Source organism: Phalacrocorax aristotelis, chromosome 5, assembly GCF_949628215.1.
Source record: "Phalacrocorax aristotelis chromosome 5, bGulAri2.1, whole genome shotgun sequence".
Lineage (NCBI taxonomy): Eukaryota > Metazoa > Chordata > Aves > Suliformes > Phalacrocoracidae > Phalacrocorax > Phalacrocorax aristotelis.
The window spans coordinates 26,241,310-26,256,779 of NC_134280.1; the positions used below are offsets into that span (position 1 = coordinate 26,241,310).

The 15,470-nt window shown below is 39.4% G+C and overlaps 1 protein-coding gene across 1 annotated transcript in view; it reads right to left on the minus strand.

Moving 5' to 3' along the window:
• Nucleotides 1-244: 244 nt before the first annotated feature.
• PDE11A (phosphodiesterase 11A) overlaps nucleotides 245-15,470 on the minus strand; it is a 146,950-nt gene continuing 131,724 nt past the window's right edge. Inside the window, exon 20 of the mRNA XM_075093583.1 lies at nucleotides 245-2,135. Coding sequence (XP_074949684.1) covers nucleotides 1,974-2,135 — 162 coding nt within the window. The 3' untranslated portion in view covers nucleotides 245-1,973. The remainder of the gene's footprint in view (nucleotides 2,136-15,470) is intronic.

A 15,470-nucleotide genomic window follows, 5' to 3' on the forward strand; every position in this document is an offset into this window, starting at 1 on the left:
CTTGGGGGGGAGCTGTAGGGTATGTGCTATAAATTATGCTGTACTTAGCAATATGCGATATCAAAATTCAGGAAAGCTGTGTGTACCTGCCAGCAGTACTATGCCAGTTCCTAGTATTTGTTTCTCCCATAAAGTACAAGTTTTGTATGGCTTGCCGCTTACTATCCTGCGTCTGTCTTTATTCAGGGAAGAAAGAAGTGGTAAAATAATAGCAGAAGCGTTTCCATTTAGTTTCCATTCAGTTGTGTACCAACAGATGGGCTTGCAACAGTATTGAAATTTCCAGCTATTCTCCTATAGCTGGAGATATAGCCTTCTCATGATTAGTAGCACAGAGGGTTTTTCTTTTGTTGTGGTGGTGTTCTTTTTTTTAAAGAAGTGATCAGCAGGTTTGTTGTTTCTGTTTGATTGTCAGACATGTTGTCAGCTTTTCAAAGGCGCTAAGGATGACTCATTTTCCTTAGAAAAGAGGAAAGCTCTCTTTAGCATCTGGTCAGCTGGGCCAGGTTCTGATTTCCATTAAGTTGGTGCCAGTTCAGAGTAATTCCACTGAAGTAAATGGAGTTTGGCACAGGTGTAAAACTAAAAATTTAGCTGTATTTTTCTGCTACCAGACAATCCTATATTTAGAATCCCATTTTCATGGAGCACAAAGGCTTTTTTTTGCCTATGAATGGGAACTCGCAAGTACTGCAACATGACTCCTCTTGCATCTGGTCATGCAGCAGAGAAAGCACCCTCAAATCCTAGATCACAGTTTTGCTACACTGGTGATCTTTGCACTAATGGAAAGAGACCAACCTTCAGATAATGCTAGCATTATTACACAGAACTAGACACGATTGGTTTTGTAACCTATCATGTTTGATTAGATTTTTATGAACACCTCTACCATAGACGTCTATGTGACTAGTGCTGTGCTAGCTGTAGTAACAGCATCTCAAATTGTACCGAAAGAACTGCAAAAGAAGTAGGAGGTAGTCAGTCCAGTATGACGATATTCTTCCTCTCCACCATTTCAAAATATTAATTTCAACAGGAAATTATACTAGAAAGGCTTATCTGTGGTCCACTTTTCAATGTAATATAAACCTGAAGCACAAGGCAACAGATTTCCTTTTTTATTTGTATTATATTTTCATTAAAGCCCATTAATCTTTTCCTTAGGGGACAGTTATTTAAAAAAAAAAAAAGGTGTTAAAAGAGCATTTCTCAAAAGAAAAAAAACTCTAAAATTACCATGCAATATTTTGCCTTTATGCAAACTTCCCCTTGCTGAGAAATTTACTGCATTGTTAATATGAATTTCTCAGGGAAGCAGGGACAGGTTGGTGTTTTTAAAGATAATAAAGTTAGTTTTTAAATGTAGCAAAGGTAGGCAATTCTAAAGGCCCTGATCAATCACTGAGAAGCTTTGTTGTAAAAAAATACTTCTTTAGAATACAAAGCAGGCTTTTCAGAACATTCAGGCATAAAAGAGGAGGGAAGAGTGAGAAAGGAACATCACAAAAGCAGGCATAATTGATTCATAACATGTACTGAAGAGATGCAAAACAACAATGTAATTACATACTGTTCTGTTTTCCTGCAGCTCCTTGCACATGAATTGACCAGCTTGCATTCCAGTTCAGCTCTGTATTATTAATTTTATTAAGCTGTAAGTTCTTATCTTTCAGTCTGTTGTTAGCTTTACAGATTTTTTTTTTACAGCAGCAGTTGAAATGTAGTGGAGCTGAATGAATGCTTCTTGTGCTAAGTCTTCTGTGTCACTCCAGATACGAGCGCAATCTCACCGCAGGCCTTCCTTTCAGTCCCACTAAGCCTCCCAGTAAAAGCAAACTATGCTGCCATCAAGATAATATCCAACCAATTAAGCATGTCTGTGAAAACATTTCTTAAGAAAATGGTGGGCCTAAGCTTATGAAAGCCTTTCAGACAGCTCTTACCGTAAAGCAACACTGACATTTGCAGGCTTAATTTATGTCTTTGAGAGACATAGTAAAGCTAGAGGAAAAGGAGGACGAGGATGCTGCTTGAGAAGGAAGTCTTTTTTGGTGCAGCTCCTCCCATTTACCTCTATTTACTGCCACAGAGTCCAGCATAGGCTTCAGTTTCACATTCAGCTTCACTAGACACTGGAAGAAGGTGAGAAAATAAAGAGAGTGAGAGATAAAATTCTGACAATATTTCCACTCCTCTGATGGATGGTCCAGGGTAAAAAGAGTTTAATATGCACCATGCCCCCACCTTCCTTGCCCCCAGCTGTAAAGCTTGTTGTTCCCATTGAGATCTCTTTATCTCACTTGTTTTACGCAAGGCTTTAAGCAAGCCACCAGAAATGTCAAAAAAGCACAGAAGGTGGCAGAATTGCTGCTCAACTGGTTTAGCTTTGTAATCTTTAAAGACAATCCTTTTGAGGCATCCCACAGGTGTGTGAGGCTATTTGGTAGCTGGCATCCATGAGCAGGAGGTCCACTGGTTGGATGACAAGTTAGACAAAGCTGAAATGACCTCCAGATTCTCCCTAGTGCTAGATTCTTATTTCCTATAGATGAGTAAACCACAACAGCACTGTGCTTCCCAAAGCTAGCAAAAAATTCATTTCTGTGTGCTCAAAATAAGGAAAAAAAGGTTTTCTTTTTAGATTGCACTGAAGTCACCTCTTTTCTACATATCCAGTCCAAAGCTCACAGAAGCCAGTAAGAATCTTTTATCTGGTTTCAGGTGGCTTTGAGTCAGCCCCCAAATTATATAGTCCCTACACACCTTTGCTAGATATTAGGAAAAACTTCTTCACCAGAAGGGTTGTCAGGCACTGGGACAGGCTGTCCAGGGAGGTGGTTGAGTCTCCATCCCTGGAGGTATTTAAAAGAAGGGCAGACGTGGTGCTTGAGGATATGGTTTAGTGGTGGACTTGGCAGTGATAGGTTAGCGGTTGGACTTGATGATCTTAAGGGTCTTTTCCAACCTTAACGACTCTATGATTCTATGATTCTATGTTTATTTTACCTTCCCCTTTAGTATCAAATACTGTTGTGGTTTAACCCAGCCAGCAACTAAGCACCACACAGCCGCTGAGGTGAAAGACCACCAGTGCTTTACCTGGATGTGAAGAAAGGGTTAAGCAGTTACCTCCAAGGCAGTCAGGTAATGTGCTGTTTCAGAACAGAGCTTCTGCAGCTTTTTTGATCAGCAAGAATCAAAAAAGGGTTTTGATGAGAGTTGGGTGTCATGCTTTCTGTGATAGCATGGAAATTATGTATTTGTCATTTGAAATAAAGGGTTGGTGCAAGGGAAAAAATGACAGTGAAGACAGCAGAAGTTGTTTTTCTAAAAGTGCAGAAAATTATTAAGGAAAAGAACGAATGGGGAAGCAGGTACCTTTGCAGTTGAGCATTTTCATTATTTGCTTTAAATAGTAGGGTTAACAGCAAACACTTTAAATGATCCCTAGAGCCCAGACACCACTAAAGAACTGGATTTTTTTTATAGCTAGTCTGCAAGCCATGGGAGCTTGGTTAGGTCTTGGTAGGTTTTAATTGAGCTATTATATGATAATTAAGGGTTAATGGCCTGATTTTAAGATGTGCTGAAAACTTGCAATTTCAGTTGACTTCAGTAGGAAATATCAATGCTCAGCACTTCTGAAAAACCATGCCACGAGTAAGTAGCTGATTTGTATGGAACTTGAAGCAAATGCACATGAAGTTATTTCCTTAGGATGTGGCACAGACTGGGCAGATAATTTTGCAACCTTGAGCCTGGGGTAAGAGGTAGAATTTACTGCAGTCTCTGCCATATATAGTATTGCTCGCTGGTGACGGTCATTCGTTTGATAGAATGGACATGGATTTATAACATTTCCATCACTGTGCCTCAGAGCTCCCCATTTTTAGCTCTTTATTTCGACCATTGTGTATTCCTCAAACATGATTTGGCAGAGTCCAAAACAGAGAGGCAGTAATACATCATAAACACCTGAAAATACCTGTAAAGCTCACTGCTGTTATTAGCATCTGCATTACTACTACCAACTCAGTGTCTAGAGGGAGCAGATCAGATATTCAAGTCTTGACAGCAGTTTATCAGATCCTTCCTGTGCAAAGCCAGTATTCATCCACTGGCAGTTAAAGTTGCTGGTATTTTTTAAATCTTGCAAAAGTTTTCATGAAGTATTTTCCCAATATACAATTTAGATTTAAAAACTGAAAATAATCAGTGTTTAAAGATCTGTGTGTTTCAAACATCTCTAAGCACAAAGATGGCATTCTGCACTCACACCCGGTCAGCCCCGGGATCTGTAAGCACAAAATGCAGTACAGTCTGTTCATGTCATAAATGCTATACCAGCAACCTATACCTGCTAACAGGCAACACAGAGGAGGAGCTCACTGGGACAGTGGACTTTGTCTCAGTGTGGCTGTGCAGCTTTAGGCTACGTCTACGTCCTTCTGTACTGTTTTTATTTTTGCCAAGACTGACCACAAGACCATGATGTTTTCAATCCTAGTGCCAGGGAGCAAATGCAGAGGTCTGGGCATGACCTACTGCTGTGCCCATCCCTCCAAGCCCAGGCAGATGCCATGCTTTCATGGTAGGAGAAAGCCCTCTCCTGAATAGTGCCAGGAGGACTGTGAGTGCTTGAGCTGCTTGGAACAATTAGCTTTGCACTGACTGCAGCAGAGACCAGAAGCCCAAGTAGATTGGGAATGGATTCAAGAAGCACCCACACAGTTCTACTGTAATCACTGTATCTTATAAGCTGCAAACTCATTTTAAATCCAAAGGTAAATACTTATACTTCTTAGAAATATACACCTAAGTGCATATTACAGAGTCTGTTAACCCAGGTGCAACAGAGGTTATGAGGTACATAACAAGAATAGTTAACTAATAACATTAACTTTGATGAAATAAATTAAAAGGAATATTTAAGAAAGAATAAACCATGTCTTTAATATTCAGTTTTACCATAGCACAAGTAATTAATTCTAAGGAATACTTACAAAAAATATAGTGTAATTTTAAGAAACTTTATTTTATTACACATTAATTTAGATTAGGGATACTTGACAGTGCAGATTTTGTACTTGGTCTATAAAATATATTTATTCAGACATTGATTTGATGTTTAAACCACTGGTTCTGTATTTAGTGTCCTTTCACTTTGGGGCTCTTTCATTCTGATCTAGTCTTTTAATTAAACCAACTACTATAATTCCTATGGAAATTAGCTTTTATTTTATTTTTTTTTTCAGCTACCAAAGCATTTCAGTAGGACTTTTCTGATACAAAGTACACAAATTGGATTTTATTTCTGCTTGAGATGTAATTAAAAACTCATTTGATTACTATATATATCTGGCCGTGTTTTAATTATTAAACTCCCATAATCAATTTTCTTTTATGAAGCTTCTGGGAAATTATCTCAAAAGCAACACATTTCTCTCCCTTCTGGCAGGCTCTCGACCATTTACTGAATTACATTACATAGCACCTGTTCCTGATCCGGATTAAACCACCAATTTATTCCCAAAGCTATTTAAGGTTATTTGGCTGTAGCCTAGTCAGGGTTTTCTACCTCCTGGCTGTATGTTTTGCTTTCCATTTTATTGCATGAAAACCCCATGATATACTGCTCCTCCAAGCTGCTATTTTTGATGCATGCCTCTTACAAACAGCTTTGCTAGTGATCTGTCTAATTTGGTATCCAGTTTCTTAACACTCAATTTATTATTCACTTTAGTAGGAAGAGGCTTGGTCGTCAACAACTGTCTGACATGGGATACCGCCACATAAACCCATAGCTCCAGAAATGCCCTTTTCCCTTGTCCCTCCTTGATGCAGCAGGCAGGCTGTGAGCTGGGGGGGGCAGCCAGCTAGGCATGGAGCAGGGTGAGGGAACCCCTGCCTGGGGGAGTCCCCATCTCTCCACCTGGGACCTCAATGCCCACTTGCAGTCCTTCCACTGCAGTGCAGCTGCCTTGCTACACAGCAATAGGTACAGGACTGGCAACCCTTCCCATTTTATCCTCTGCTGTAAAAGCTGTTCTTAATCGCAGAGTGATAAAGCGTGTTGGAAGAGTGGTCATGCTGGCAGCTGTGTGCTCCGGTATTAGGAAAAGCCAGACAGGTTTGCAGTTCCCTCTGCATCCATGTATTACCTCAGATGCGTGAGTAAGCTGTTTCTCAGAAAGTTACTGCATAGCACTAAGTTTTTCTTACCACCTTCAATAATTTAGGTATCTTCTGTGACTGTCCTGCTCTGCCCACAGCATACTTTCACAAGGTATAGTTCCTCTTATACATAAGCTCCTCCAGTACGAGAAAAGGTATGTACTTTAGCAGTACATTGTGTGCACTAGGGAGGGGGCAGAACTGCTTGAAGGAAGAGCTCAAAAGGGGGAGAGTGTGAGATAGAGGAAGCTATTTATGGGATAAGGTGGGGGAAGAGTGTTTTTTCTTGGGTACAGAGATGTATTTCTTAGGTATATTTTTCTAGATTAAAGCATAGAAAATGCAGGAATAATAGAAGTTACAACAAACCCATTCAGGGAGAGGGTGATGGGTAGCAGTGGAAGCATTTTTTGGTAGATCTAGGTCCTGGGTTGAAGGGTGGGGAGGGAGAAGGATCTGCTACCATCACCTTCATCTCTGGGAAAGGATCTTATCTAAAGTAGCCAAGATCCAGCACAGATGTGGCCAGATTTTAAACTATTGCTAAAGCAAATACAGTATGTTGTTGTATTCTAAGACTAGTACTGAATCCTTTTAAAGAGGGGCATGGTATGCCCTAACTTACAAACACTGCAGGACCTCCAGAGTACACACTTTTTTTTTTTTCCTTCCGTCCTCCCCCACCCCCCGAGAGTCTCATCCAAATATGACTAATTCTGACCTTGCTTAACTTATGAGCTTTGACAAGCTCACGGAAGTATGGTTGCGGGTCTAATATTTGTAAAGTGAGTTTATGGAATAAGACCATATAAATTCATTTTTATGACTGAGCACATATCAAAAAGTTATAGGTCTCAGTGTTCACTCTACTTTGGAACCCAGTGGTTTCTAATGAATCACTTTTACTATGTAGGCAGTTTCTGAGTTGGAAGGGAGGATTAGTGACCGAGAAGCCATAGGGATAAATTCAGACCTGGTATAAGCATATGAAGCATTGTTGAAGTCAAGAGAGTCGTGACCAGTTACAGCAAAGCTGAATTGAACTCCTGAGTTTTGCTGAAGTGGCTTTCACGTGAGAATACATAGGCCAAAGGTGGGCAATCTATCTGAAAGTCCTTGAACTTCAGATTAGTTCAGATAAAAGGGAACCAACACCACAGTCATCCACAGCTTTGATCTTCATAATACAAATACTTGATGGAAATGGTTTTGAAAAAACAAAAGTATTTCTGTATACATACCCATGTACTGAAACCAAAAAGACTGCTAAAATTCTACCTTCTACAGGCAGGTAAAGTGATACAGAGAAGATAGAGGGATTAACTTCTATGAAGTTCTGACTGTGTGCATATGTGAATTAATTATTTGCACTACTGATTCAGGGCTATATTTAATCTTTATATTCCAGAAAAAATTACTGCATTTGAGAGGAGACTGAGTTCATGAAAAAAAAAAAATACTGCCGACTCCTCATAGTTGAAGGAGGCTTTGTTTATTCCTTCTAGGGCCTACTGACAAGTGGGTCCAGATCATCAAGTACATAATGCATTTCTGTAAGGGAATTTTTTTCTGATGCCTAAAAATGTAATTAGATTAAATGAATATAGTACTAACTTCCCTCATAGAAAACAGGGGTTTCTTTTATCTTCTCTATAGAAATAGTTAGAAGTGTGGAAGGAAGCTAATTGTGACTGGAAAGGGATCTAATACATGCACAAGTGTTCAGCTTTTCTGCTATGAATTAGCATTACGTTTCTTTCTGGTGATGGTACACTAGCAAGAATAACGCCACACTGCTTTGTAAGTAAACATGCATACTATAGAGGGGTGATTATAAACTAAGATTCTTCACTGGTAAAATGTGCCAGGAACTTCAGGGAGGAAAATATGTACAGAGCTCCTGGTAGCCAAATGTACTCTGACCAATATCAAACATGCTGTGATGTCAAAGGGAAAGAGTAATACTGAAGGACTGGGTACCTACTGAAGTAGCTCAACAGATGTGTTGCTATAGTTGCAAATTATTCATCTGTTCATAATAATTTCATGAAACCAAGGGTTTGCTTAGAAGAGGAAGAGTTTTTATTTCATAAACAACAACTTATTTTGCTCTGCTGTTTTTGGTTTTGATTCTACGTCTGAAGCATGCAAGAGACAGAATGCTTCCAACTCTTTTCCTTTCAACATTTTAACCAAGCAGCTGATCAATGTCTTCTGCCTTGCTATTAAATGGATTTTGAAAAACTCTTCAAACCGTATCAGTCTCATATCCTTATTTAGTTCTTTGAATTTGCCCTCAGCTGGGAATTCTGCAGGCAACTGTGATTCTGTTGTGTTAAACACTTACTTGAAGCGTTTCATCCATCATCATTTCTAGTCCTTTTCTGATGCAATGTAGTTTGTGCTTTGTCTTTCTTGAAAACTGAATGGCTGTTAAATTATCCATTTATCTTCTTTCAGATTTGCTGTACAATTTGAGTTCCCTCTATTGGCTGTCTCTTCTACCTTATCTGCCAACTTTTCAATCTACTTCCTCTCATCTTTATATACATTTCCATACATGACTGCATGTCCTTCGCAACACATTGGGCAGATAATTCTAAATAAGACAGCAACAGAAATTGTAGTATTATGAATTATTCACTTTTTTTTTTGCACAGATCAGGCTGAAAGCCTTTAGTGAAGCTTAGCTTTGGTAAAGTCAATAGCAAATGTTGGTTTTTCTGTCTTCTCCCAAATATCTTTGTTGATGACCTGCCCTTTCAGTTGAGACCTTTTTGGCATAAGATGACTATCTGGGAAGTAAGTTGAAGTACTCTTCTTTGAAGGGAAAAAATACTCGTTTTTGTTGTGTCTTCTTCTAAGCAATTTGGGAAAAATTGTCAATTCCTAAAATTGTTGATAGTAATACACTGTTTCATCAATGATCTCACCAAATTACAAAAAATCCTAGCAAAAATAATGTTCTGTTAACTTCCAAAAGCAAAATGAATCCCTTCCTGCTCTCAGGAAACAAAAAGAGGATAAGGGTCTTTGTGCCCATGGTAAAAAGTTGTTTGTGATACTCATAGAGACAAAAATCCTCGCTCTGAAACCACCAAAACTATGCCTTTCCATATTACACTGTGAAACAGTGACTGACTTAGAAGGGAATTGCAAATAAAAACATTCTTTCTTCTTTTCCTGTTTTTTCTTTCTTGTGTAGCACTTCTTCATCTTTTCTATTAGTACAAAGTAGCAGGAAAAAAAGACTCTTAGATTAAGGACATGAATTAAGAAAAACAGTTTGCTGACGCTTATTCTGTTACTGGAAGTTGTAATAGAGTCGTAGTATCTGAGTTTTCTGAAAGTTCAAGAGAATTCATTCTGAGTGGCCTCGTTTAGGTTCATCATTAGTAGACAAGCAACAAGGCAACAAAAGTGCTGAACCTAGTTGAGTTCCTATTTCAAGGCTACAGAAAGATCCTTCTGCAGTGCCAAAATCTCCTTTCTCTGGGACAAACCCTTATTCCTAACGTAATCCTTAGCTACCCACTCCCCCCAGCACTGGCATTTGGCCTGATTAAGTTTCCTCTGAAGCAAATTTCTTACAAACACAGCAGAATATGTTGCACCTGCTCTTCTTCGGGTAATATTACCCCCTGGATTTCAACACAAAGTGAGACTAATTTGATCTGCCAACGTCTGTGCAGCCTTAGTCCATGGTGTATCACATACTGCATCCTGAGCCTATCTGCCTTACTAATCCTTGTCAGCCAGGCACTCCCAGGAAGCATACATGTATTATCTCTCACTCTCTGTGTCCAAATCAAATGTCAGAAATAAGCCTTGCCAAAACTGTGCATTATGGTATTCTTTAGGATCTACTGAAAGTTATCCTCCTCTTCCCTCAACATGCTACAAAGGAAAAGCTGATTTAATGAGAATCACACAGAGCTGATCAAATTGCTTCCTGCAAACACATTTTTTTTTCTGAATAGCTTAGTCCTAACTCTGGGGTTTTTTTTGGGGTCTTGTTTTTTTTATTTCTTGATTACAACACTTCTCAACAACTGGTGAACATATTCTGGGGAATGTCTATGTATTGCTCATGGTGAACAGCTCGCTGCCTAGTGCTACCTCTGCCCCCTGGCTAGTTGCAAACTTAAAATAGAACAGCGGTGCTCTGACTTTTGTACCAACAACCCCAGGTATGGGTGAATAGCGGGTACAGCAAGCCATTTCCAAAATGTTCATACAGATAAGCTTTTCCTTATTAAATAATTTTAAAAGTTTTCCGGTTCTGACTGTATAGAGAGGACAGAAACACGTGAAGGAAAAAGTAATTGTTTTGGCTGCATGCAGTGACCCTGCCTAAGTTAGGACGAAGTCATCCCATACAGTCTGTTCTGGACAAGCACAAGGACTTCAGGAGTTGTCCAAACCCTGAATTTCTTATCAGTATTTCCTTATGGAAGATTGTAATTGAAAGAATGAGGAAGGGCTGCATCAGGACGTAGCAGGATAAGCATGATTCTTAAAGCATACCTTTTGCTCCTTTTCTGCAAAGGAATAGTAAAAGGTTAATCTCCTGCCTTATAACTGTAACTGGAGTATACACTTTTGGAAAAAAAAATCACTGTGTTTATATATGCACTACCAATTCAGGTGTCAAAATCAACTCTTGAACCAGAGAAGTTAAAGCACAGAGGTAGCCATGACTGTTAGTGATTTCTGTGTATTTTTTCTATGCTTTGTAGAGGGTCTACCATTTATGATGCTCTGTGTATTTAATGTATGCTGACAAGCAGAATAGATGCTTTTGCAGCTACATTATCATACTCTAAAGACAGATTTAATTACAAGGCCAGACATTACCTTCTGTAGGAAGACAGGCATATCAGAGCTCTTGGAGTTGTAGAGAGAGTGATTAGCTTTCTTTCTAAGTATGTCAGACAATGTGATAAAGAAGGACTCTGTCCCTCCACATTCCATTCAAAACATCTGAAGTACTTGCTAGGCTTAACATAAATGTTTCTACTCTTTCCAGATTCCTCCTAGAATCTTGGATGGAGTAATGCAAATTCACTTCTGTAGATACTATTATATGTTTAAAGCTCTCAATACCCAAGAAGATCTTGAATAGCACTAAAAACAGCACTAAAATGGAGCAGCTCAATGGAGCACCAAGGTAGAGGTGAGCAGGGCAATCTTAGGCACGCATAAGTTGTAAAAGCCGTGAGCTTCTTTATCTTCCACAAAGACATCTCCCTTAAATTTAAATAGCTGCTGTCATTGTCACTGACTACCTGACTATGTATTTATCTGCCCAGAAGCAGAGTGCATGGCCTTTGGCCCTGCTATTCATAGTGTTACTGTCTCTGCCTAACAATGCTGTGAACAGAGCTGGGCTTCTGTGAGCATCTTTTGTTTGATGTGAATTGCTGAAGCTTTGATGTTATTTGTGAGAAAAATAATGATTAAAAAGAATAAGAACTTCACTCTCCCACTCTGTCTGCTCCCCACAGAGAAATCTAATCTGAGTTGGGAAAAATCTGTGACTGATCCTGTTTTAGGTACACACAAACCACAGAGTCCAGGAGAGAAATCTGTTAGTGTTGAAATTCTTAGCATCTCTTTACTGGAATGTCAGAGAGGTAATTTGTCTTAATGACCAAAATTCTGTTTCCTGTTACATGAACATGTATATCCAAATAGGTACAGAATACTTTCTCTGGTGGAGAACACAGCTGTCAGTGTAGCCATAGTGCTTTATTTTCAGTGGGACATCTTAGATTTTCTGCTTTAGTTGCATGTGCTTCCCCTTTATAGGATATTCTACCAAAAAACCGAGGATGATTACTTCATACTGAAGCTACAGTAGTAGATTTGAAATGCTCTACAGTTAAAAAAAAAAAAAAGCATTTTTCCTTTTAAATTATTTCCTTATAAATTATTATTCTAATAAGCTTGTTTCTTATCTCTTTTCTTGCTGGCATTTTTGAATGAAGAGCAAATGTGATGCAGTAAAGCATAACTAAAGCCCCTAAAATCAGAGCTTCAGAGTAAATGGATGGCTGTTCTGCTACTCAAGGCAAAAACTCCACTGTCACATAAAAAGACTCTGATCAGTGATCAGTACAGTAACAAAAAAGTAAATTCAATAAAATTATAATGTCCCAAGTGTAATAAAAAGCGATGAACAAAAAACGGGGAAGCTTTTATCTTCACAAACCTTTGATCCACAGTGTGAAGGAAACAGATTTGATTACTAAGGTATTTTGAAATTGGAGGTGGCTTGATTCCCACATTGAGCAGCAGATGTGGGAGAGAACAAGGGAGCAGAGCCAGGCTTACAGAGCAAACACAAAAAGATTTTGGATTTAGACACTTGGATATGGGAAATCTAGTTATGTATAATTCCTGATTTTTTTATATATCCTCAGCTATCATTATATATCTATATTTAGTTTCAAGCTCCACGTTAGCACATTTTGTATATCTTTGACCTCATTTTTTCTGGGTTGGACAGGCATTCCAAGGGGCAGTCAAACAGGGTTACTAATGGAAGGTGCACAGATCTTGCAGATTTGTTAGTCACTTGTAAACGTTCTCACAAAAAGGGGCCACACTCAGAAAACAGTTTTAGCCAGGTAAGCAGAGGGATGTGATACACATTGGCCAGTAAAGGAGACTTCATTATCCTTTACTTGGGAGAACTGCACCTCAAAGGGGGTTGTCTTGAGCTACCTTAAGAAAACATAGAGAGCAGAGCTGGTGAATAAGGAGAAAGTAGAGCCACATCTTCCCAGAAGACTGATCAAGTCCCAAAGAATGTTTCAGGATGGAGGAAAAAAAATAAGGCTAAGAAGGTCATAACTCTCTAAAATGCTCCGCAAAGCTTATATACTGTTTTAAATATAAAACATTCCTTGTGGGTACTGTGGTACGTAGCCTAGCTCATAAGCTTTGACTATGGAGAAGGTATGGCTTGTTATAGTACTGTCAGTGCCACTGGGTTGGTGTCAGACTGCTCCCAGAACTTTGGGCTGTGAAGTTCCTTCTGCATAGCTTACTTCAGACATCCGCAGCTGCCAAGAATAACCTACTCTTGGGAACTACTTTGAGCAAAGAAAATTTCAGGGGGGCTCTGCTGATCTCCAGTCTGACTTTAATGGGAGTTACCAGCATTCACTGGTTGCTGGGACCATCTCTACTGTGTGGGTGTCAAATAAAACAGAGAATAGCATTAGGTCCTGCTGTAGAAACTGTGTTGGTATGGATGCATGCATTCCCACAGAGTTCCCTTTAGGGCTCTGGATGCTAGGATATGTCCACATGGATTCAGGACTTCTCATTGGCATGGAAACAATTACATGCAAAAGCTTTGATTTTGTTCTCTATGGTTTAATGTTGTAATTTTTGGTATCACAACTAGTGTCAAATGTTTATGTCTAACATATGGTTTTTATAAGCACTATGCTAGTAAGCTATATAAGCACTGCTAGGATTTTACTAATTTGTCAGCTGCCACTCTTCCTCTTTATGTTGCATTTGTAATGATGTAACCCATTCCATCCCTACATGAAGTCCCTACAACGTATTACAACAGCTAGAGTTTTAAAGAATGTATTTGGAAAGAAAAGCCAGCCCTAAACAGAGGATTTACAATGCCTGGATACACTGCTGATGTGATATGTGTATTGAGGTTTGATTAAGCTGGATATGAAAATTAAAACTTGGCTTCACATTGAAGAGAGGATCTCCTGCAGTGTGATACTATGACATCAAGTTTTCTGTTTACCCCTAAGGCTGGTGCTGCAATGACTTCCAGGTTTGATGGTGTCTCTTTTTTAAGTTGTTGAGCAGCAGGCTAATAGCTGCACAGCATGATGCAAAGACAGCAGAAAGCAGGGGAATCAGATGTGAATATATTCCCCAGAGACCTCCTGCTAAGATGGAGCTAACTAACCAGAGCATTAGTGCTCAGATGTAGTCTTCTCATGCAGAGGATAGTACGATTATCAGTTCTTCCTGCTTTATTATACATTTTTGGATTACAGATGCTATTACAAATTATGAATTCTGGTACAATATGCGTTCTAGTGTAATATGAACTATTTCATTGAAAGGAACATCATTTTCAAAGAGTTTTCATCCAAGGTCAGTTCCCTCCTGCCTCATATTGTTCAAAATGATCTTGGTGTTTTAAAGAATATAGACTTATTTTCTTCTTCTGTCCTTGCTTTGCCTTAATTGTGTGAAAGCCATAGATTTAGTTTATTTCATCATGACAAAGACTGACCTAAGAAAGGGACAGGACCTACTGGCAGAGCAGTAGCCCACCTTGCTGTTTACACAAGCACATGCTGTCCATGTCACACAACAGGAGTTGCCTGGGCTGTCACTTCATTATTGTCACAGTGGCAGCTGCAGACGGCACAAGGTCTAGAGGGCAGTGGAAGCACATCATCCTTACCTCGTTTGCTATTGGTGACACATCTGGTCTGTAAAACGAAAAGGAACCGCTAATCCATTAGCTAGATTCAGGCAGAAGTTCAACAGTTTAATGTTAACACAGCAACTGGTACCTGCTTCCCGGATCTTGGCTTTGTGTCATAACTGACACATTCATTGCTCAGGGATGTGAGGCAGTTTGGGGTGCAGTGGTAACAGGGAGAACTTGTTGCAGTTCCCCAGAAACGCCTAGTGAGAACATCCCCATGATTTTTCAGATACCAATGGCCAAACTGGCAGTCTTTAGTGGCATAAAGCGGTCTGTGTGGTTTCAGTGAGTAGGAGGAAGACTGGCTGACACAGCTATTGATGGCTAAGTGTCTATATATAGTGTTATTTTCCATTTATCATCCTGCTCGTGTAGCTATGCTTTCTATGCACGGACAAGAGAAAAAGTTAAAATGCTGAAGCTTGTGTTACACAAGTTGAATTCTGAAGCTGGTTTAATCAAAAAAGAGAGAAGCATTATTCTGGTCATCTGTAGCTCTAATGAAGTAGTACTTGAGAGCTTATTCACCTTATACCAAGCACCCACGCAGTCTGTGTAGAAGCATGGTTAAAAGAGTAAACTCCAAATTAAACAGCACACAGGTTAAACCACAAATAATTTGTCACTGACCTTAAAGGCTTGACCTAGAGTACCCCTTAACAGATTGGAAAGAGCCAGAAGGGAGTGCAAAGGCTCAGCCTTGAGCTTCCCTTTTGGTCACACATATTCAGACAGGTCTGACTGCAGTATCTAACGAGGCTGTCCCTCTGGTGCGTCTCTGCAGAGTGCTCCACACCTTGCCATGATG